The 25,263-nt window shown below is 31.1% G+C and overlaps 2 protein-coding genes across 7 annotated transcripts; one reads left to right on the top strand and one right to left on the bottom strand.

Moving 5' to 3' along the window:
* Nucleotides 1-643: 643 nt before the first annotated feature.
* Nucleotides 644-16,754, bottom strand: LOC106461015 (DNA-directed RNA polymerase III subunit RPC4-like). 2 transcript variants are annotated; one of them, XM_013920787.2, is made up of 9 exons: nt 16,650-16,754; nt 11,068-11,215; nt 8,713-8,817; nt 6,808-6,971; nt 5,394-5,536; nt 4,255-4,384; nt 2,313-2,450; nt 1,653-1,792; nt 644-959 (listed from the first exon to the last, which is right to left on the bottom strand). In XM_013920787.2, the coding sequence occupies exons 2-9, from the start codon at nt 11,196-11,198 to the stop codon at nt 687-689; spliced, it is 1,224 nt and encodes a 407-aa protein (XP_013776241.1). In that variant the 5' UTR covers nt 11,199-11,215; nt 16,650-16,754; the 3' UTR covers nt 644-686. The 2 variants fall into 2 exon arrangements, with proteins under 2 accessions (XP_013776241.1, XP_013776242.1); XM_013920788.2 differs by having other exon boundaries at nt 16,575-16,725.
* A 946-nt stretch (nt 16,755-17,700) lies between these two features.
* Nucleotides 17,701-24,464, top strand: LOC106461014. 5 transcript variants are annotated; one of them, XM_022387820.1, is made up of 4 exons: nt 17,704-17,765; nt 19,286-19,397; nt 21,786-21,917; nt 23,521-24,461. In XM_022387820.1, the coding sequence occupies exon 4, from the start codon at nt 23,577-23,579 to the stop codon at nt 24,192-24,194; it is 618 nt and encodes a 205-aa protein (XP_022243528.1). In that variant the 5' UTR covers nt 17,704-17,765; nt 19,286-19,397; nt 21,786-21,917; nt 23,521-23,576; the 3' UTR covers nt 24,195-24,461. The 5 variants fall into 5 exon arrangements, with proteins under 5 accessions (XP_013776239.1, XP_022243528.1, XP_022243529.1 ...); XM_022387821.1 differs by having other exon boundaries at nt 17,716-17,765; nt 19,276-19,397; XM_022387823.1 differs by lacking the exon at nt 21,786-21,917 and having other exon boundaries at nt 17,716-17,765; nt 19,276-19,397; nt 23,523-24,464.
* The last annotated feature ends 799 nt before the right edge of the window (nt 24,465-25,263 follow it).

Raw genomic sequence — 25,263 nt, 5'->3', positions numbered from 1 at the left:
TGACAATAACCATCATAAAAACATTTTACCAATGTTATGTATATTCTATGGCTCATTATATGGTGAAACTGTTTTAAAGGTCTGTTTTACAGACTGAAACAAATACTTTGGCAAACAAATTCTCTAAAATGACAGCTGAAATCTTAAAAATTAAATGCTAGTTCAACAATTGTATTGATAATGTGTAACAACAGTTTCTGAACAATTGTAATAATATTGTTGGTATTGTATTATAACGTTATCATGCAATACCTGCTAACTTTGGTAATGTCACAATTGATGAAGATTGAAAGTGGCAATGTATTGTGTGAACAACTGTATTTGAACCATCCATCACCAATGTGGAGACACATTACAATAGGTGCACCTTTTTTTATGTGATTTTCCAACCTTTTGATCCTGTTTTACTATCAGTGTCACGTGGTGACAGTCACCACCACTAATTTTTGGGAACTTTTAAAATATATACATAAAAAATAAGATTTACTTGTTTATGAAGGTAATTGTCAGATATATAAAAAAAATACTGACATGTAACTTTTTAAAGCACTATCTCTAGTTGTGCCAAATCCATCTGAATCAGGACTTGCTGCACATTTGATGTTAGTATCTGTCACAGAGCCAAATTTACTGCAGTATTACATACTTGTAAAACCCATAATTTTTATTAACTCTGATACTTATGGTCATCCTTTACACAAAGAGAGTATATTTTCTATATCTGGAGAGAGCACTAGCTTATGTTGAACATGACCCAATACAGTCATATCTCCTGCATCTTTGATTAACCTCAGTGAAACCAGATCCTGAAGGAATCCCACAGGCGTTCCCATCTCAACATTCATTACCACAGGCCCTAATCGCAATCGGGTCTTGCCAGATTTAAGCACTTGAAGTTTACCAATATAGCCCTCTGGTAGATCAGCCAAACTGCAGCCAAACTTGGAAGGTAACTGATCCTACAGAAAAATATCTATGTTATTAAAAAAATGCAGACAGCAGTATAAATATTAATGATTCTAACACAGGCCAGAGTATATGTTTTTATTTTACTGGTGACATTTAAAACAACTATTTGAGGCACCTCTGACTTTTCTTTCATCACTGACAAAATGGTCTAAAACTATATTAAAGCAAACATTTAAATGTGAAAACTTGTTTTGTCACTTAAAACACTTGTTATAGTTTTGAACCACGCATGTAAATATTTTACCTTGGAATTATTCTTATAACACAATATTTCCTATTATTAACTCGCTTGGTGGTACAACCAGAATCATATAGACTTTTCAAGTTAGCCTTTATACAAAATAATAATGTTGGTTGTAAATTTTCTTGTAGAACAGTGTCACTTTTTATTTTGATTACATTTTTGGGTTCTTTATTAATTTTTTATCTTCTCGTCAAATCAGAATTGATTTCTTAAAACCAAGCTATAGTGAAGAAGAAAAAGAAAGAAATGAAAAAACACAGTAGTATGCAGGTGACAGAAACTAGAACAAGGACAAGAAATCTGTGAAACAATTATCTTGCTGAGTGAGCTAGTGGTGGAAGATGAGAATGTATGTTTATTATCTCACAATGAAACAGATATGAAAACCAGTGATTTAATTTTAAATTTTACATATGAAATAAATTGCTTTAAAACTTACACCTTCTCCTTTTTCTGTTTTGATGGATGATGTATGCTTGTTACTTTCTGTATGTTCAGTTTTAATGTTAGGCTTAACCTCCTCATCTGGACTATCAACAAATCCAGGAAGAATAGTTGGAAATTGAAAAAATAAAAGTTCTGAAATTGAAATAAAAATGATAATTTTCTTTACACAAAGTCATTAGAGTAATCACTGTAAATTGGACCTTAGAATTGTTTATAGACTATGTCTACATAATATAAACAGTGTATATGTTGGGTTATTGAAGTTATACTTACTAAAAGGAGAAAATTGAGAATGCTTTCACATCAGTGTAAAGATTAAGAATTTTCTAAATATTTTCTTTTGTGATTAAGGAATTAAAACTTAGATAATATAAACTTTAATTATCAACTGCACTTTGATGCTAATTTTATTGCCATACATTAATAATAAAGTAAATTTGTGAAACTGTAAAATGTCTTGATGTGCAGAACAGCCAAGATCATACTCAGAGGGTTAAGAGTAAAAGCTGGCCTGCAGAGGTCGATTGCCTATATGCTAAATATAACCTTGAGATTACCAAAAGTTTAAAGGTATCATTACATAGCAATCCAAAATTATTTAAAATTCAACTATTAACACATCCATAACATGAAACAAAGCTGTTGATTTTACCTGATTCCTGAACGTTGGTAAACAAATCTTTCGCTGTGATTTGTCCTTTCTCACTTTTACTTTGTTCTTCACCTTGTACATTTGGTTTCAAGTCAGTTTTCATTTCCACATCATCATCGTCCACTGGTTCTTGTTTAACTATAATCACAAAAAGAGATTGTCTTAACCATTTTCTTCTAGAGTTAAATTATACACCATTTAAGATTTTTCATCTCACATACACCAAAGGTTGGATTTGCAAAGTTTATGCTTTAAGTCTCATGACATTTGAACAAATGAAAAACTTAATTTAATAAGCTACTGGGATAAACAGTTTTACATAAACAAAAGAAGTTACATTAACCACAAGTTACTCTCTATTATATACACTTGTAAAACAAGTTTATTCAACTGCACTGCAACTTTATACTATTATTTTTGTCTACCTTATTTTCATGTTTTAATTTTATTATGCTAGTAAAAGATATTGAGAAACAAACGAAAAAAAAAATGAATATTCAGTTGAATAAAATGGTTTATATCTTTGAGTATGGATATTTTGCATTGGAAAGGACTGTAACATATACCTGTCCCAAAAGTGATAAATTTTTGGTGGCACCAAACTATGTACAGAATGCTAAGCAATGTCAAAATGGAATTCTGATACATGTTGTTCTACCAAGCCTATACTGGTTACAATTTTTAACGTGACTTGCTGATTTGTATATTAAAATGTGTTTTAATACAACATACTCAAAACATTGTATTTGCTGCATTTTTAAAACATTCCTGAGCTGTATATGCCTGGTCCATTTTCAGAACTTCTTGGGGTACTAAGTTTAATGATTTAAGAACTAATATACCTTTTTGTGAAAACTTTGTATGGTTTTGTTGTGCTATTAAGCTTAATTTTGGAACTATTTAATTTCATATTTTGATACAAAAACTTTAATTAAATATGTCAAACATTTTTGCACATAATTTTAGCTCTTAAATATATTTCAAAATAAAATACAACCAAGTGTTAGCAAATGAAATGTTCTATCAAAATTGGAAAAAAAAACACAGTAGTCCAACTTTTTGGATATTTTCTCCAAACTCTGGCTTCTGTGGAATTGTATTTCTAAATAATGCTTATTTGACAGGACAAATTTTAAAACACACAGGGAAGGAAGTATTATTCAATATATAAACTGTGTGTATCTTACTCCAAAAAAGAGAATTACACAGAAACCTTCTAACTTAACATTATCGCGGAATTACGTAAAAAGAGCCAAGCTTATTGATGTTTTTCCCATGAGAATAATGGTTGAATGGAAGAGTAAATGGCAATGCTCTGTACAGAAAACAATGTAATATGATACATCATTTGATTGATTAAAACCTTGGCTTTCTATTGGATATAAGTACTATAGTATTAAACTTAAGAGAGAACTATTGGCAATTGCTGAAAGAGAGAATGTGACAGGTGAGCATGGCAAGAGGAGCCTGGTTGTCTATTTCATGGCTCTGTAACCAAATAAGTTTAAAGGTTATGAAAATTATACTTTGCCAGAGTGATGACAATATCATAATAAGTAGTTTATGTTAAATTTCGTATTTCTTGGAGGGGTGGTAAATAAATTAGAGGAGATGCCTAGAGAGCAAACGTCACAATTCTCATACTAGGGGAAATTCAAATGTTTTCTTCTTATATTACATTATAAAAGTAAGAATTTAAAACTTGTATACTATTAAAATATGGATTATTAGCTCCATTTTATGCTATACTTATAGGTGTACCATCAAAAGATAGTAGTTTAATTAAATTCTGAATGTAACTCACTAAAACCTCCTGATATGCGTAGAAAATGATGTCTGTGGAGAGAGAGTTAACAAGAATATTTCAAAATTAGTAACATTCTTTAGAATGGTTATTTTTCAGAAATTCTGTATTCAAATATATAAATGTACACCATCTTACTTCTAATTCTCTGCTTCCCAAGGAATACATCATTTTTATTCTCAGTCTTAATTTCTTGCTTCACTGAGTTATACAGAGGAAGTTGGACAGGCTGAATCTTTTCTCCTCGTTCATTTGGGTCATCAATAAACTAAATTTGTGAGAAATAGGTTTCATTGAAAATTTATCAGTTACAAGAATACTCAGAAAACCTTTCAGTAATTGTAAGAAAACTACTTCAGGTCCAGTAGCCTAGTATGGTCTTTCAGTAACATCAGTCTACTTTAGATCCAATTACCTAATGCAGCATGTCAATAATGTTAACCAACTTTAGATCCAGGTGTATAAACCAGTAGCTTAGTACAGTCTTTCAGTAACAGCAACTTACGTTAGACTATTCATTCATACACCTGGACTTAATTCAGTTTATCTATAACATCAACTTTCCTTAGGTCTGGGTGTATGAACTAGTAGCTTAGTGCAGTCTTTCAGTAACATCACCCAATTTTAAGTCCAGGTGTATAAACCAGTAGCCTAATACAGTTTATCAGAAACACCAATCTCTCTTATGTCTGGGTGTACGAGCCAGTAGCCTAGTACAGTCTGTCAGTTACGTCAACCTACTTTAGTTTCAGGTGTATGAACCAGTAGCCTACTGCACTTCATCAGAGACATCAATCTCCCTTAGGTACAGGTATATGAACCAGGAGTCTAATGCAGTTTATCAGTAACATCAATCTCCTTTAGGCTTGAGTGTAAGAACCAGTAGTCTATTGCAGTTCAGTAGTAACGCCAATCTCCCTTACGTCTGGGTGTATGACCCAGATGCTTAGTGCAGTCTGTCAATAACATTAATCTTTCATAGGTCCGGGTATATGAACCAGTTGCCTAATGCAGTTTATCAATCAAAAATGGTAATGATCAACAGTTTCATAAATGGTTGATAAAGATTATCTACAAAAATCTGACTTCTACAGGATATTCTGGGTTTCATTATAGATATATGTATATATTCCAGTTATCTAATTATCAACTTCAAATGACCCCATTTTATAATTTACAATAATATCTTCTACTAGATCCAATTAAAGAAAACTTCAAATATCTTTAACAGAACAATCTTAGATATTGTAAAGTGCTAGTGAGATCACAAAACTTACATCATCTTTTAATATTTCCTTCAACGTGGCCTCATCTTCTTCTTTTTCCTGTTTGGTTCTATTTGGTGTGGGTGTGAACTTGGGTTTGGCCATGAAGTTTGGCTCTTTGTCACCACTGCCATATGAGCGAGACCCCCAAGATCCTGAAAAAAAGTCAAAACTGTAATTATCCAATAACTTCTCAGTAACAGATGATACTAGGAAAAAAAATCCAAAAATAAATTTGATAAAACTAATAAAAAAAACAACACATGGAGTAAACTTGTTATACTTTTAAACTGAAAAACCATAATGAAATAAAGCTTGTGATGGATAAAAGTACATTTAAAATATTCAAAAAATGGGTATGTTTTCTTATAGCAAAGCCACATCAGGCTATATGTTGAGTCCACCAACGGAAATCGAACCCCTGATTTTAGCATTGTAAATCCAGACTTACCACTGTCCCACCAGGGGACTATTCAAAAGATAGGTGAAAACTAAAGGTATTAAAATATAAGTTGAAAGTTAAATCAACTCTTAAGTAAAATGCAAATCAAGTGAATTATATGTTCAGTTGGAAGTAAGCTAGAAACAAAGAAGGTTTAGCTTTCTTTAGAACTAGAAATTACTTCTCCTTATATTCAACTATATCCACACTCACAATTCACCTGCTCTTTTTAGCTGGCAAAATACATGCTTGATTCTAGGAATCTGAATGTATCTTTATCCACTATGGTGTGTTGTAAAATACTTTACACAAAAGTGATGTTGGCAACAAGTACAACTATCTCATACAATAATAGATAATCCATTTAATTGTCTCATGTTAAAGAGAGAGAGTAACAGTTATATTGTATAGCAACATGTTTATACTGATGTTTGTTGAACGAAAATTAAATCTTAAAACATTACTTAAAGCCAAAAGTTAGTGTTTTGTAATTAAGGTATACTTTATTATGTTGTTATTGTTACTTTCATTAGCAATATTGGTCAGGATGTTTATAATATCTAATGTTAGTTTCTTTAATTTTAATTATTTTTATTACATACTACAAAAGTAGCAAAATCAGGCTTGACTATACAAATAGTTTCTCCAATTTCCTCTTAATTAACATTTTTTCTAATCATGCACATGCAAAAATATCATTTCAGATCTATTTTTTGTCAGCCTTTATTCACTACTCAGGATCCCTTTTGTTCTGTACCAGAACTTATAAGGTGGCTGGATAAATAGCAACTAAAAGCATATCTAAAATGTTACTTGTATGCTTCAAAAACTGATTCAAGTCACAATTTTTATACACCTTTGTTTCAAATTCATAAAAGACTAATGAAAAGGAATATGGGAAAAACATTTACATTTAAATATGACTATATGTAAAGCATATTTGTAAAATTACAAAACACAGCTTTAAATCCAAGCCTAAGTTACCTTTCTTCATCATTTGATCACTTGGACCCTCTCCAAAGACAAGTCCCTCAGTTTGTATGAGTTCACCCCTCCCTCGTCCCCGAGCTCCTCCTCGTCCTCTGTCACCCCCACGTTCTCTTTGCCCACCTCTTGAAGATGGCTTTGAAGAAGACTGAGTTTTTTGACTATTAATAAGAATATTGTATTAGAAATTTTTTATATATTATACTGGAAGAAAACATTATTTCTGTCTTATTATATATACATATATATATATAAAGAAATAGGTAAAAGAAGGAAAACAGATAATAAAAATTAATTTTTTACTGTACTTTTTTAGTAGGCCTTACAGTGTTTTCTTGAGTCTTCTCTACTTTAACTATTTCACTGGCATGAACACATCATATAACCTTTGTTTTAGCCTTAAGTTTAGAAGTTACTTGCAAATTTTAAAAGAAATCAGTGAAAGTCCTCTACTTAATACTAGTGACTAAAAATTGTTATTCTAAGAATGTTTGGATGGAAAAACATCAGAAACTAGAGAGTATTCGGGATGGTAGTAAAATCTGCATTATCCATTCCTAGATTCCACCATTCATACACTGCACTCATAGGGTGGATGCATATACATGTTGAGTGATGGAATGCAGGAATGGATAATGCTGATTTTCCTCCCATCCCATTTTTGATTTCTCGCTTCTTACAAGACGAAGTCTTGGTTTCTGGTGGGGCTATAACTTCTAGATGGAAGGTACCATTTCACCAACTTATTCAGTTCCATTCTATATGAAGTAATATTATAATCTATAGACATTACTTCTTGAAGCAAGATAAGTCATGACCAAGTTATTGCATGGTGCAGTAAGGAGTATATAGTAGATTATCTACTTCCATATACTGCACATAATGACTTACTGATTAGTATTTTGGACTGTAACTAACCTATTGTGGATCACTTGCTGTTCTAGGTATGAAAAGGTACATTAGAGGCAGTTTTGTACTTGATTGGTGAAGGGGTTTTTGCCTCTATCCCTTTGGCTGGGTTTTGCTGACTCCTAGCATATGCACTACCATACCCAAGGTGCAGGCCACCATTTTTAACTGCACTCACCCCTACTTAGTGATCGCTACCGCACTTCCTGATTGAAATAACTTTTTCCAATTGTCTTAAGTATGACAGCATTTTTAATGCCAAAGAAAACCTATGGCTATGCAAGGCAATAAAGGTTATTAAGAAATTCTGAATTTAATTTCCAATATTTTTGTAGTATAATTTGTGGACATGATGGACAGTTCACTCATACAACCAGTGATCCATGAACTGAACAAGTACCAATAGAAATTACATGAGAAGGAAAAGCAAAACAGGAAATTACACCTGGCTCCTTCTTGGATGTTGACATTTGGAACAACAGTGAAACTATTAAATGGACTGAAAGTTAAAAATGCCTCAAGGCTGGAAGTAAGTCAGCTTGCATGTAATTTCAAATAATTACATGTAGTTTATACAGGAGGGTGAATTAATATTCAGAAACATTGTATCACTTCCTGAAAACATTTCTGAAATGAAAAACATCTTAGTTGGCAGGAACCATCAGGAGGTGGGAATAAGGATGTGTTATAACACAAAGGAAAAATATATAAAAGCTAGAGTAATCAAATACCAAAATTCTATATAGTTATATTATTCATGTAAAAAAGCCAAATAAAAAAGTCGAATTTCAAATATAGTGATAAAAATAGTTGTCTCAAAAATTACAAAATTTGTTTATCTTATGTAATGAGTGGAATTTTATGGCATTTGCATAATTTAATTACCACAGTAAATGTCTCAGAAATGTTACAGAAACTGAATTTACATTTTACTTTAAAGCTTTTTTGTATCTCAAAAACAAAATATTCCACTAAAACTAATAAATAGCTCACTCTGCATCCTTAGAACGATCACGTCGAGTTGGAATGTTTGGAGTAAAAACTCTTTTCGGTATTCCCCCTAATGTTAAGTCTCTTGGTCCCCGAATAGATGGTAGTCTGCAAACACATTTGAAATAATATATATACATCATTAAAATATTGCAGGAGATTAACAAAGGAGGGGGACAGTCTGTTGATGATCACTAGTGATGACAACAAGCAGTATAAGACAATAAACATATTTACTGTATAAGAATCAAGCATTTCGAAATACATTTATTTCACCATCAGTAAAGCCTGGAGAGAAGATGTATGAAAAATTTAGTACAGATGAGATACGAGCTGAATAACAATGAAACTATTAGCATATTAAAACAATGAAAATACAAATGTATAAAAAAGGAAGTAAACTCTTGAGATATAAACATTAATTTTATTACAAAATCAACAATAGTGAAGAAAATGAGTTAATACTAAAACTATTAAACACATATTAATCATAATTCAAAATACAAGTACATATTGATGGTTATTGAAATATAAACCAGAAAGTTTTTCTTTGAGGGGGGGATGTCTGTAAACTATTATGACTAGCATGTTATTTATTTTTGATAACATATTTTTAACAGAAGTTTTAGGTAATGAAGACAAAGTCTGATTGTACAGATAAAATACAGGTCATAGTATATCCACTAAAACTTGAAAACTATACACTTAGATACAATCAATAAAATATATAGATCATTAGAAAGATGAATTAAATAATTATTCTTTAAAATTATATGAATTATTTTGGATTCATTCAGAATTTAAAGCCATGATATAATGTTCAGCCTTTTTAACAGCAAAGAGCTAGCTTTTGGTTAGATGGTAAGACTGATACTTTTCTCAGTGACTATCAACTCTCCAGTTTGATCAATGCTAAGCTCATAACTGTTAAAGCTATATTTCTCATTTCATTAAACACATCTACTTAGAAGTTAGGTTGAAACTTCTTATACTGTTCCACTTTAAAACTAACAAGTTCCATTAAGCCCATCTATTTTAAAATTAACATTAACCTACACTGCAATTACATTAAAATTTCTTAAACTGCTTCAATATAAAGCTAATGGAATTGGATGGTAACAGATTTCTGATGCAAACTTTTCAGAATAATACAAGAACACAAGCACACCATTCACTGACATCACTGGACCTGTGTCTGTACTTAGTGCAAAGAAAGCTTGACTGTTCACAAGTTAAACCTCTCAGTGTAACACAGAGTACAAGCACATCAGTCAGAGTACTAGACCTGTGTCTATATTTATAGCCACAAGTTACATACTGGTCAAGAATATTAAATGAAATATATCTCAAGCAAGTATGAAAGATTCAGTATTTTTGACTCATCCAATAAACATATTCCTTCAGAAGGTAATGTAATTATAATACAGTAAACTCAAGTCTTTGAATAACAGTTAACTTTCAGGTGGCAATAATAAACTAAAAAGCTAAGTGTGTGGCTTTCACCATTCTACACCTACATGTGTGTTTGTGATATGTTTTCTACTGTGCACAACAGGGAACAGTAGAAACTGGTAACTTTAGGTGCACATGCTCACCTTAAATTGAATGCACTACACGACAGTTGAAAACTCTGTATAAGTGTGGGCCTTCAATTTTTAAGCAGGGTATCTTGTATAAATAATTAAATTTTACTAAATTTAAAGAAATATTGTAACTAGAACTTTTTTGAGAAAATTTTTTAGAAATATCTGCTGGATGACTAAAAACTACTTTATATGTTTATTGAATAGAAAAAGGAAATTGTTCACAAATCACATTACTTCATAAATTTTATTAGGTGCCTATAAAGTTAAGAGGACAGCCCATATTTACTACAGACAATTAAGTATTAAAAATCACAACTTTCAAATATTTCTACACAGAGATTTATATGCATTATTTGCATGAGTAACTTATAAATTAAGGAGTTGTCAGGTAATATTACCACGGATGTTACTCTACCTTTAGCTCAAATGTTGATTCATGCGAGTTGTCTTCCCATAAAATGTCATTAATATTTCAATTATTTACTTGTAAGCAATACTGTAAAAAATACTGTAATACTTTCTGGCTTAGCCTAGTTCATTCTATCACTTTGTTTCCTTTTTTTTTTTTTTTTTTATAGAGAGAATGGGAGTAAAGATTCTCCTAAAATCAGATGAAAGACTCCCAAAATTCAGTTCCAAGAGATTTAAGGAGCTCCAAAGTTCAGAATCAATATTAAGTAACGTTTGTAATGTACCTAAATCTATATCCTTAAAAACAGCACCTGGAACTGAAAATACACACCAAAAGTTCATGTATCTATAAGTTACATACCTTGCACCACGACCTAAGGGAACACCTGCACGTCCTAGGAGTCCTTTTGGTAAGCTAGTCAGATCTGAAGGAGTGCTACTACTTGCTCCACTGTTAGCAGATTCATTTGAAGTTTTCTGGTTTGGATTCATTCTCAGATTTAAATTTTCTGTGAAAGAATACACACAAAAAAACATACATAGTGAACATATAATAACACCAGTTCACTAATATGAAGAATGTAAATACCTGCATTTCCATTCCTTTTCAATGATTATTATTTGTTTTATTCCTAGTGTATATGAATGGGAAACTGAAACCACGTTAGCTCAAGTATCTGGTTAATAATAGAACATATGACTACAGCTGATCACATCATAAATTGTCTTATGCCAGAAAATCGTTATTCAGACATGGGAGAGCCAAATAAGTTGTTCTTTGAAACAAACAATAAACTAATACGATAATCCCATATTGCTTGGAGTAAGAAAGTGCAAAAATATATTCAGGCACTTTAATTATTGGCATTTTTGCTGGATATAAAAAAGATTGACACAACCTGACATATTAAGATAGTTTATTATTTAAATTTTTTGTAACTAAATTTTAGCTTTATTTTAAATTTATTACTAACAAAAATGTTTTCATGCTAAATCCTACATAAGCCTAATTCTTTATGTAACAAGAATATATAGCAGATCTAATACCAGTAAGACAGTACATATAAGTATAATATTTGAAGCACAACAGTTACAAAACAGCTTATCAAATATACCTTGAAGATATTCAAATTTACAGGAAGAAATAAAATTTATAAAAATTATAATCATGTATATCTCATTTCAATTTTACAAGAACATCAGAGAGTTGCTTCCCAGTGATTGGTTAACTAGATTATTAACATAAATAAACAACAATGAACTGTTGTTGATGGCTACTTTATTATAATACCTGAATAAACATACATTTTGAAACATGCCTATTATTCTGGAAACAAATTATCTGTAGTAATTCATCTTTGGCTGATGAATGCTTGATGTTAAATTTTCATTTTAATATTTGTATTAAACATTTCAGTCTCAATATTAGAGCTGAGAGATTTAACTGATTAACTACAAGCAGAAATTACATCATTTAGTGTCATATTAATTAATCAAAATAAGTTTCCAATTATTCCAACAACAGATTACTCAAAATTACTAAGAAATAGATTGTCACAGAAAATGATCAACTAATCAATATTAGGATTTCTGATTACTGCTATTTTTTATTATTCTAACTATCCAAGTAATCAAAATATTGCTATTATGTTTCTTTGCTGTTAAGCACAAAAGTATATAATGGGCTATTTAAATGTGGCAGCATCTGCAACAAATTTGTTTTCTTCTTTTGCCTTCTTGAACTGCTGAATAGTGGAAAAGCAAGTCTAGTAACACCTGTTACTAACTATGTTCTTTCTTTTTGAAGTGTTGGCTACAGAAAGGGTAACGTTCTGGCACTCAATACCAACGTTCTCTTCATTTTTTCCCCTTTCTTGAATTGAGTTACTAACTAGAGAGAGGGTAACTGTTTGGCAGCACTCACCACCAACTCACCATTTTTACAATTTTTTTTTTTTGCTTATATGAACCATAATTACAAGTATGCTGCACTGATAAATCAACCAATTAGAAAATACCACTAATTGCCCAACTCTACTCAATACTCACCACCAGACCACTCAAAATCATTTTAATGAAATATTTGGTGTAATGTATTCTGAAGGAAAAATATTTTGGCCTGTTGTTTGATGTTTCATATGTAAAATATTCCTCAAATGTTGGCAGACTATTAAAAGTTACGATTTGGTAATGTTAATCCTAGCTTATCTTATATATATTGCAAACTGTGGTGTCTCTCTGAGCATCCATCTGTCTCCCTTTTACAGCAGCTGCTTCCCATGCTGCACTTGAAAAGCTGTACATGCAGGCAAAGCTCAACATTCACTTTTGAAATGATGGGAGAACAGGCATGAATAATGTTGCTGCCAAATTTTATTTTGCAAGCAGGATGCTAAATTGTTAGGAATTAATCACACTATTATCATTCACATTTCAAATGTGATGTAACTTAAAGAATATAAATGTAGATTTACTATATGTTATTCTTGAGTGTCTCTCAGCATGACTGAAATGCTCAACAATTAATTTTTGCAGTGAGCAGTATAAGTAGCTCAGAGCTTTGGCAACACAATTAACCTTTTTAAAGTCTATGAAATAATTGAAATTGATAAATTAACTTAAACTTTTCCCTTCACTGAGGACAGGTACTTTTGTTTGTTTCCAAATAAAATAAAAATATTTCCCATAATATCTGTGATCTACAAATAAAGTGTCACTCAGTGCATCCTTGATTCATATTGTGAAATATTAGATGGAAGAAAGAGATGGACTTGAATGAGAATTATCCTTTAAAACACAGAAGTAAAGAACAGTTTAAAACATCATAATGAGCACAATAATAAGGCTTAAAGAATGAAAACCTAAGTAAATGACATTGAACATATGCAGAATGAGGAGGCAGAAATGAAAGAATATGAACTTGCCTGAAACAAAATTATTATTGGAAAATTTGTTCTCCTTAATTCACAAGTAACTTATTTTGAAATCCAAATTGTATGGCGTTAGAAATTAATGGGATGACAAATCACAAATTAAAAGGCAGTTACTTAGGTGTGAGTTAAAGCAGGTTGATGCATGGATAACTGAAATAGCAAATGTAACATTGGAAAATTCACATATTATAAATTATGGGACATTATGAGGCATCTTAGCCCATCGAGGATGTTCTGACTTTCAATTTCCCCAACTGACACAAACTAATCACTAAATCTAATTCTTATTCCACAAGTGTTCATCAATCCTTTCCTAAACTTCTAGAAAGTTGCAGTTTTTACCAATCTTAAATTGCAATTTCTTCTATACATTCACTATCTTATTGGAAAAGTAAAAGAACTACAAATGGAAATATATGACCATTTCAAACCTTACATTTATGACCTATTGTCTTACAGCCCTTAAAATTCAACAACAAAAAAATATGATGGATCAAACTCATCAATTCCCTTAATAATCTTAAATACTTACATTAGATCACATTTAACCCTGTTCTTTTCTCAATGTCTTCCCTAAGATAAGTGGACCAAAAAAGGCACTGAATGCTCCAAATCGAAGTCTAACCAGTGATTTAGAAAATAAAACTATGGCTTTTTTTAGACTTGTTATCAATATTCCTATACTGTACAAGCCAAAATTTTGTTAGCTTTACCAGTATCAATAGAACACTATCTCAGAGGTATAGGATTAGCATCAATCAATATCCCAAGATCTTTTTTCTCATCAACATAATTAAAAGTATTCCCATATGAATTATAAGTGCAATTATATTATGATAACCCATATACATAAACTCATACTTACCATAATCTCATGCCATCTGCCACGTTTGTCTAACTAATCAACCAATCTAAGTCTCTCTGCAGAAAGCACAGCACTCTCATTAAAGCAAGCCATATATAAGATATTCATATCAGCAGCAAACTTAACCAATTTCCTAACTGTGCACCTAGCAATTTTATTTATGTGAAAGAGGAACAGTCCTAGCATATTTCTGAAGCATACCACTTATAACATTAAAATAGAAGGAAATTTGTGTCAGTGACAAACTGGGTTATAAAATAGGAAGGGTGGGTTGGACAAATCATCAAAGTTTGGTAATGTTAATGTTTGGCTTGATAAATGTTTGAGTGATAAGGTCTAGTTTTAAGAGTTTTGTTTTTACTTAAAGTTTATTTTAATGGATGAGATGACCTAGATGGATCAACAGGTTCCTTGTTGTCCTTATGTTAATTCCCTTAACAACCTTAAATATTTTAATCAGATACCCTCTAATGTTATAATTTTCCTATATTTGCTGATGATATTTAGGTCTTGGATGTTGCTAGCCAATATAAGTATAATTTGGATGGGAATAACCTTAACAGTGTCATAAAAGAAAGAGATATCGGTGTAATGGTTGATAAATCTCTTAAACTATCCAAGCAGTGTGCTGTTGCTAGTGGTAAGGCAAATAGGATCTTAGGTTGTATCTACAGCAATATTGAATACAAGTTTAAAGAGGTTATAATTTCACTGTATAGGTCACTGGTTAGGGCACATTTGGAATATTGTGTTCAGTCTTGGGCTCCTTACCTTAGGAAGGACACCGAATTGTTGGAAAGGGTTCTGAGGAGGGTTGCTAGAATGGTGCTAGGATGGAAGGTTTGGTATATGAGGAGAGATTAAGCTCTTTCAAACTGTTTTCTCTTGAACAAAGAAGAGTTAATCTGATTGGGGTGTTTAAGATTGTAAAAGGAATTGATAGTGTTGTTGTATCATCTTTTTCATACTTACTGGCAAGAAGACTAGGGGACACAAATATAAATTTTGGAAAGGTTGGAGTCATCTTTAGCTAAGACAGTTTTATTTTTCTAACAGGGTGGTTGGTCTCAGGAATGGGTTGCCTTTGGATGTTGTGGAGGAAGTAAATTTCAGTGAGTTTAAGAGAAAGCTTAATAATTATATGAATGATAAGGACTGACTTTAAGATTTAATTTTTTTTTAATAGTTTAGTTTAGAGGATGAGACAGCTGAGATGGACCAATAGGTCCCTTGTTGTTCCTAAACATTATGTTATATGTTATACAAAACAGATCTTAGTAAGGTTGCTCAGGAGGCAAGGGATGCTACAACCTTTCACTAGTTTCAGTTTTCTTATTCTTCTCTGTGCACATAGTCTAATATGTTTAAGGTGACCATAAAGTCCATTGAAAAGCTGTATTACTATTATTATTATTATTGTCCTTTGCTGTGATAATTGATTATTTAAAAAAAAATTAAGTACAAGTGATTTGAGATAATAAATAAGACAATTGCCCTAGCCATATACATTACACAAGTTTTACAACTCTTTCATACAGAAATTTACCTGACTTATGGTACAAAATTACTTAGTTTTGGCTAAAATTTCTAAACTCCCTGACCTGTGAGAACAGTATCTATAATGTAATATACCTTAGCACCTGGTAAACAAATTCTAGACCTAAACTTCTGTGTTTTCCACTACAAATACTTTTATCAATATACGTAATGAGAGTCTCCAACTAATGAAGTATCTAAATCTCTTGATCATCTCCTGGCAAAAATAACTATTGAATAATATTAGCAGCCTAGCTTTCCCATGGTATCCTCATTCCCAGTATTAGACTATTAGTATTATTGTCTAATACAATTTACAAGTAACGGGAAATCTTCCCCAAAGCTATCTCTAAATCTAATATAACTTGTCCTCAACTTCAATTTTTCAGTTTCAAGGCTCAAGTATTTACTATACTAGTAGTAGTACCACTAATACTATTAGTTACTATTAATAATAATAATTAAGTAATTTAGGCACTACAATGTATTATTATTTAACTAGAAACTTCTAAGCATATGAAATGTTATGCCTACCTTCAGGCTCTAACAGTTAGATTAATCTCACGTAAATTCTGAGGTTTAACTTCCATCAATGGATTATTTACCTACCCCAGACTCGTCTCTGACGAATTTGCTCTCACTTTAAGTATTTGTTTTCTTCTTCCATTTTCAATGCTCGTTGCTGTTGGAACGACCCGCCCTCTCGCGGTGTACATTGGCTATGACGCCAAAATCTGAATAATTTCATAACTATTACTGGGTGTTTCAGCATCAACTTTAGTGATTCGTTACACTATAACACAAAAGCTTACATTTTACTTTTTCTTGCATAACTGTCCACATACATTGTAGAAGTTATAATAAATATTATGAAATAATTTGTAGTTTGGAGCCATAACCATTCATCTTAACCCAGTGTTTCTCAAACAGTGGGTCGCGAACAGGTTTCCAGGGGCTCACGAACTGTCAGCGCCGAGTCAACATTTTTTAAGTCCTCGAGGTGTCTGAGAGGTGCACACATCACATTTTTTATGAACTATGACGTACTGCACCAAAAAACACTGGGACTTGTTTTCATCCTTGCAGAGACAATAGGGGTCGCGACGACCAAATGCCCGGACGAGGGAGTCGTCTGGCAAATTCGGCCGAGAAACATTGTCCTAACCTGTCTTTCCAATAATAACACTAACAGGTATTAAAATAGAAGTATAGACTGATAGCACTGTTATTAGACTCTAATTTCTAAGGCAAGTAAATGTCTCAGTGATAAGAGTAAAGTATCAAAGACTTGATTATATTATGCTAGCTCTAAATATACTCATGTATTTTTATCACTTACCTGGTCTAAAGCCGGAAACTTGTCACAAATATACTGAATGATGCATTTCGATTCTCCAGGTTTTGTATAAAAGACGCACTAATAAAAAGTAAATAATTAAAATCTAATTTTTGTTTTAAATAAAACGAATGAGTTGTTTCTTTTGAATGAATGTAACTGTAAAAATGTATTTGTAAAAGATGTGAAACCATAAGTATATGTTTAATTTACCATAATACTTACAAAGTATACATAAAATCTTACCTTAAATCAAATTTTAGATGTTTAATTTTCATTGGTATGCCAATTATACAAGGCCGAGAGGTGTCACCAGCAGAGTTTCTTTGCTAAGAGAATAGAAGATCGTCGTCTCGCATATCGACACTAAGTTTTAAGCTTTAAATTAGGTAAATATATTAATAATATACAAACTGCAAAGTTAGAGTCTGAATTTTGGGATAGTCTATGCGCGGGTAATGTTTAAAGCCATAATCACATGATTTTATATTAAAATTAAACCTAAAAGTAGCAGTGATACTGAAGCGACAGATATTTTTGGTGTAGTCTTGTTACATTTGATTTTTATTGCCAATACTTTTCTATTGAGGAATAGCCATGACCCGCAAAACATTTGCGCTAGTTCTCATGCCTTTCGCTTGAATTTTCCCTATTCTATCATTTTCACGCACGGCATTTAAGCTACGCTTTCTTGCAAATTGCAGGCATTATGTGTTAGATCGGTAAATCCTGGTTTGAAAAAAAAGTTTACACTGTCACTGTCAGACAAACAAACTCTCCTAGACGTAACTTTATTTAATAAAACTACACTTAAAGTAAACAATATAGTAATTGTATTTATAATAGTGTACAGAGTATGAAACAGTTATGAGCATTAAGTGTATGACACGGTTTTACCAGTTGAAGCAAGGAAACTCACAAAAATGAAAAATAAAACCCGTACTAACGAAAAAGTAGCTAAAACTAAAAGGTGTTTATAGTGGTCTATGAGAAAAACACGAGGCTAAATTACTGCAAAGTAAGGTAAATGTAAAATTGTAATGAAGGCAAACTTAGCTGAATATGCAGAAATGTCTGAATCAGTATGCATTTTCACAAAGTGATAAGCATATGGTGTTGAATGAACTGTGCATGCATATTTTAGATCTAAATAAGTTGAGAAAGCCTATAGCAATTATATTTAGAGTGATGTTAATTTTTCTGTAGAAAATTACACATGGGTTAAGTGTTGTTTGTGTGAAATACTTTGTAAATAAAAAAATTAAAGTTGCAATCCAAGCTAGTCATCACATGATGACAACAACATTGTGTAGCACACTCATTGCATGAAAAAGTTTGACTAAGAAAAAACATATGGTGATTCTGAATTGAAAAGCCAATATGCAATCTGGACTCCTTGAACAGATAAGATTTGTGGCGATTTATCGAGAAGTTAGCAAAAAAAGTTACAGACAGACAGTCACAAGCGTATTATTTATATAGATTAGTTTTACTACATATTGCAATAAATATGAATAAACATTACGTAAATTGAAATTGATGGTAAAAAACAAAACTCATTAATTAGTTAAAACTTGTAGGTTTAGCCTTTTTTTTTGCCTATCCTTTTTTAAATTAATAATTACCCATAAAATGTACATGCAACTATCATGTTTACACAAGAGTTTGCTTTTGCTGTTATCTTTTTACTTACCAGATTTTAAATCTGCCGTACTTATCAACATGCCTTTGAATTTGGAATACATAATGCTATAACTAGTACTGCTTGTACTAAAGTTGTAGACTGATGATGGTTTGAATACTTTAAAACATTATTTCATGAAATTGTATCTACTGACATAATTTATTTAAAATTAGTAAAAACATGTAGGTAATATATATTCTTTATTGATACAACAGTCATTATCAGTAGGGCATCATTTCGAAGTAAAGCATTCTGTACCAGTTGCTTTGATGTTACTCAACTAGTAGGCTTTGGATCAAGAAAATGAGATTAGCAATCGTGGAGACTGATTTATGGGGTATTTTTCCTTTTGTGTTTATACAGTGTTTTTGGTAAAGAATATAGATCTATAGGTGTGGAATTGACTTGAGCTTAGCTGATTTCCTGACTTGTAATTAATTAGAGTTTTAAAAAAATTGCTTTACAGTTACATTTTGAATATTTATGTGGTAAGAAAGTAAAGTATTCTTACTTTGTATTTATGATGCACAGTAACAGTCATAAGCTGTAGTCCAACAAGAAAATCAAGACTAATTTTATTGTTAAAAACTGCAAGAATGGGAATCACTGCTGGTAAAATTATGCTAGTACCTCTTACTGTACTGTTTTGTATTATACCAGTATACTATATTGTAATTGCAATGAACAACTATTTCATAATTAGTATCACAAATTTTCCAACAAGGATATGGTTCCCTTTAAATGTAGATTGAGTTGGCTTGGTCTACTGATATATTTATGTTCACCTGTTTTAGATCACTAGTGCCTGTATCTTATAATTTAATAAGTAGAGGTGTTTAAACATTTGTTTAACAACAAGTTAAAGCTTGGAATGGTCTATTCTCTCATTGGGGTGTGTGTCTATGAGCCAGACTAGTTTCGGAGAATTCCATTCCTCATCAGTGACCCTGGACACTACCACCAATGAAATATCAGACCAAACCAATCCTTCATACTAGTTAGGTATCGAAAATCAAACTGGTGTATTTACGTGTTTTACACTCACCTATAGAATGATAGGTTTCTTTTTGGTGAGTGTAAAACACGTAAATACACCAGTTTGATGCTTGTATCTTAGTTGAATTAATTACATCGAATGACCAGTCAAATTCCAACATCATACAAACTTTCAAAGGGTTTGTAACTTTCAACATGGCTAAAACAGAAAATAATTACAGTAAAGCAACAAAAAATTAGCACAAATTACTGCCTTACACAATGAAAGGAAATGTCAGTGGTATATTGTTGAAACTTAGTGTTTTAGAGGATGTGATTCAATGAATTTTAGAGCATTTTGTTGTAATTGGACATTTATAGTTTCAAGAAGGGACATTCAAGTAAAACATCTAGATAGGAGTATACTATCATTAGAAAAGTGTCAAAATCAGATTAATTTATAACATACATAGAAAAATGTATAAAAATAAAGAATATGCATGGAGTTAGAATCAGCAAAAATGAGAGAATTGTTCAAATACAGTTCTAAGAAAATGTCTGTATGGAATATTTAATATATAAATATGATCAGTTTTTGAAGCTTTGCAAAGGATCACAAAAATTGGAAGAACAAATGGGACAATGCTATGGACTAACAAAAGATTGAGTTTTCTGGAGCTGGGTAGTTCTTGTATGGGCATAAGAACATGAGTGATAGGAAAAGTAACTAAAATAGTGAAACAAAATGGCCAGACTGTAATGGTGTAGGGGATATTGTTTTATTGTAGACATGAGAGATATTATCAAAAGAGTTTGTATTATGAAGTAACAGTAACACAACATCCTTATTCATCATTCAATATCTGGTGGACATTGATATGGCTCTGCATTTGAATTTAAGCAGGGTAATTAACCAAGATGTATTGCCTGACTGAATAAGTGATACTTAGAAGATGACAAAGGAGCTAGTTATGTAAGAGCTATCAAATGGTAAGCCCAAAGTCACAGTGCTAATCCAATTGAAAATTTGTGGCTTCAGTTGAAAAATGTTGCAAAAGAGAAGCAGCTAATCAATGATAACTTTGAGAGATTCTACAGTAAAAGATAATAGAAAATACCTATTAATAATCTCAAACTTGTAGCAACCATGCCTGATCTATGTAAGGCTATAGGAAGACTTAATTAATATTGATAATTAAATTTACATTTCAAAATAATTTTATATATAACATTGTAATATTTTTTTACAAACATTAATTAAACTTTATTATACATGTAGAAAATACTTAAAGGTTAGCCAGTTAATATTGTTCAATAAAATGCTATCTTTAATGACTTAACCAGTTTTGTATTATTTTGTAACAGTATTGGCATTTCACATTTACCCATTTTTTAGTATTTATTTATTATTTTTTCTCTTCTCGCCATGAAGTACAGTTGCAACAGTATTGGTTGCAACTTGTAGACTCTAGGATTATAACATAGAAAATCCTTAGTCGTTCAGTGACTAAAATATTTGTTCAAGAATTTTTATCTGTATGCTGTTTTTTCATGATATATTTTTGTGTCATTGTTGATATAATGAATAGTTATAGCAAGATTATTATTTTTAACTGATGTTGCTAAATCAGTCATTTTGATACAGAGCAATAGACAGCTATTTTAAAAGTTTGAATAATATTTAACAACTTTCAAGCTTGTATAATATTTACTTACTTTCTTTGATGCTAGAAATCTTGGTTTTTTTCAGCTTATTGAATGTATAATGAACTTCTGAGCCAAAAATATATATTATAGTGCATGGATAATTAAAAGCACCTGGTGACCAATCAAGAAACCTTGATATTTTACTTGTTGTTTTTGGTCTTCCCACATTTACTGCAGCTGAGCCCTTTCTTTAAAAGAAAATCTTTAATGAATATTACATACATGTGATAATTACTGTATTTCAGGATTTACATTTAATTTTGGTTTATATACAGTAGTACAGAATGTTTGAAAAAACAACTTATTATCCAAGGGACAAAATGCTAGAAAAATAACCTGTCCCCTCTCAGTCCTACAAAACTCACAAAAAAGTATGACTTGCAGGATTTTTTATTCAAAAGTGAGCAATAACAACAAAAAAACAAGATCTATGTCTGAAACATTTAGAAAGTAAGATGAAATGCATTGATGGCATATTTGTTTCCATAATTTCTATAAATTCAATTCTACAAATGTTTATTTATCATAATATTTATATTAAATGCATTATCTTCCAGACACAACACAGATACTCATGTAGATGCAGTGTTTTTTAAAAGTTAGTAAAATAATGTGTTCTTAAGAAGTACCTGATTCATAAGATGTGAAACATTGAAATATGTACTATTTTTTTACTATATTCTCTGTTTTTTGTGAGCTGTTGATCTTTTTACAGTGAAATGGATAAGCCAGGTGTATGTTTTCACAAAAAATACTGTGAAATCAAAAATGGGCTATTTATTAACAAAAAAAAACATTAGAAAGTAATATATAAAAACCTTAAAAAATTAATTTTCAATTTTATAAATCTTTTATTTTTGGACAAAATGCTTTATATGCATCACCATTATCAACAAAATGCTGCATACTCATCAGTACAATGCATTGGCAGCTCAGTTTAGATGGGAATGGTGTACACATCACTTTAACTGTACATGTAGCTCTTTATACATGTTCAGGTATTTTGTTTTTTAACATTTAGTCATTAGGATTTTACAGCATTGTGTGAACTTATAAAGACATCACAGTTTACATTAATGCTTCCATGAACTAAAATGATGTATAATATATAACATTTAAAAACTGTTTTATTTAATCTTTTCTAAATATACTTCCTATAGTTGTCAGTCAACCTTTATGTGATTCTACTGTAGGCAGAAATGATGTAATAATATTGTTGCATTAATGTTAATACCTTTGTTACTGTGTAGGTCTATGAGAATAAGGGTTTTTAATTAAAGGGATATGTATATAGTTTTGGTTTCAGGTTTAGAGGTATGGAGTTTTAAATTTTAGTATGTATGCTCCCTAGAAATATAAATGAAATGTTTCTTTAACAATAGAATTAATTATATGGAAAAAACAAACAAAAAATACTTGTCCAACAGGTAAAATATAATAGTAAAACTTGTTTTCCCTCAGATAAATCTTGTTGTCCTGGGCTTCAGGTAAAATGAATTCCACATCCCCATGGTACTATGGTCTAGTAAACTCAGACAATAATAGAAAACTAATATTATTCGTTAATATAAATCTTCAAAAGTTTATTGTAAGTCAGTAGATTTCACAACTGTCAGTATGAAACATAGTAGATCTATGTTTGAAAAGCATGGACTTTTAAAACAATAAATTGTAGAGTTGATATGTACGTATTATAGGTATAATTATATAGGTTTTACTAAGAAAAACTTTTAAGCTGTAACAGATAAATTAGTTAAAATGTTACATTTTTATGTTTTAGGTGAAGTGTCAGAACTTGTTCTTATAGAAGTATTGATGTTATAACCTACACGTAATGATGGCAACTTCTGACACCTTAGAAGAAGAGGAGGAATCACTGGTATTGGTAGAGCTTACTGGTATTATTGATCTTGACTTGTATAGTCTGAAAGACAAGAACTGTAAGATTGTTGGACTAGAAAGTAGCAAGCCAGTTCTTCAGCTTGATAACTACTACTTTGTTGGTGAATATGAAGATATTGTTGGAACAGCAGTGGTCTTTGAAGAGGTTATACCTCAAACCAGTAGGAAAACTGAGAAAAATCTCAGGTACTTATGTAAAACAAATAAAAAACTAGCTATGAAAAGAGCATTTCTTCAACAAAAACAATCAGAAAATGAACCATCCATGAAACCACCTCCAGAAGAATCCCACGCCTCTGTGAAGTTTTCAGAAGAAACTTCTACAGTCATGTTAACTTCTTTAGAAGAGGACACTTGTTTAGAAGACAAAGTTTCTAGTATTAGAATATCAGAAGAGACCTCGACCACCGTTCTAGAAGTGACCCCTACTACCATGGCTTCTTCTGAAATTTGTACCACCATGCTATCTTCTGAAGAGGCTTCTGCTTCCAGCAAGACAGACCAAGTACAAGAAGTTACTGATGCCACAAAAGAAACTGATATCATATAAAACAATATACAATAATAATTTTATAATTAACCAGCTCATTGTAACAAGATATAAAATAAATGTTATTTTTTTGACACCTAGTACAGGTACTTATAAAAGACAGGACACTTTATAGTAAAAAAGGGGAGACAGTTTAGGTAAGTTAGTGTTAGTTATAGCAATTCTACTACATAAAGTGTTGAAATTGTAATAAGAAGTAAAATATCTTAACTTGGAAAAAATACCAGCACATTACGAAGTTATGAAGTTGTTGAGGTAAATTTCGTTTTTGCCAGTCCAGTAAAGAAACAAAAAAAAAATGAGTTTTTTAATATTGTTCACACTGTTTGATTGAGATTGATTATCACAATGAGACTGATAATGATTTTTAAGATATATTTCCTTACTGGCTCTATACCAGTTTTCAGAAAAAAAAAGTATGAAAAACATTTCAACCACAAACTTTTAACAGATGCTTTTCCACTTTAGACATTAAGCGTCATGTGTTGGTTGTTCAGAATGTTCACACTTGTGTTTTATCAAGTTCCAAACTAAATGTATCTAGTAATTTAACCAGAAATTATTAGAAAAAATCCATGAATGAAAAAGTAATACCAATTAGTATTTTGAATGTACTGCTCTCTTAATTATCGAGTAAAATTTGCAAGGAATAAGGAATGTTTCAAATTAAGTCTTGATACATGTGTGAAAGATCACAGATATTGATCTGTAACTAAGGGGGTGAATTACATATGTGAATCAATAAATAGTATTACTAAGTGAGATACACATCTCAACCATCACAGACAGTACAATTAAAGAACTGATACAATGTGAAACATCAAACAGTATTACTAAAATGTGTAAAATATGGCACATGGTATTAGTAAGAAGCAAGATATATGTGTGAAACATCACAATACATTCAAAAGAAGTGAGATGTACTGAAATTATTTAGTCCAAATCTTCAAGTTAAATAATTATTAGTGTTCCAACAATAAAACAATCATGCACTGAAAATAATGTGCAATACTTGAGTTAAGTGAATAATGCTAACTTCAGTGTAATACTCAAAAATTTTTAATCAAAG

Source organism: Limulus polyphemus, unplaced genomic scaffold (assembly GCF_000517525.1).
Source record: "Limulus polyphemus unplaced genomic scaffold, Limulus_polyphemus-2.1.2 Scaffold880, whole genome shotgun sequence".
NCBI classification, from domain to species: Eukaryota; Metazoa; Arthropoda; class Merostomata; order Xiphosura; family Limulidae; genus Limulus; species Limulus polyphemus.
Note: the sequence above shows the minus strand (reverse complement) of the source record. Positions and strands in the feature narration are given on the sequence as shown.

Excerpts from the sequence above, each read along its gene's own strand:
- LOC106461015 (XM_013920787.2), bottom strand. The coding sequence starts at position 11,198 with ATGAATCCAAACCAGAAAACTTCAAATGAATCTGCTAACAGTGGAGCA. Across the intron at positions 5,537-6,807 it reads TGATCAAATGATGAAGAAAG|GATCTTGGGGGTCTCGCTCA; the intron begins GTAACTTAGGCT and ends ACTTTTTTTCAG. Across the intron at positions 960-1,652 it reads AAACAGAAAAAGGAGAAGGT|GATCAGTTACCTTCCAAGTT; the intron begins GTAAGTTTTAAA and ends ATTTTTCTGTAG.
- LOC106461014 (XM_013920785.2), top strand. The coding sequence starts at position 23,577 with ATGATGGCAACTTCTGACACCTTAGAAGAAGAGGAGGAATCACTGGTA.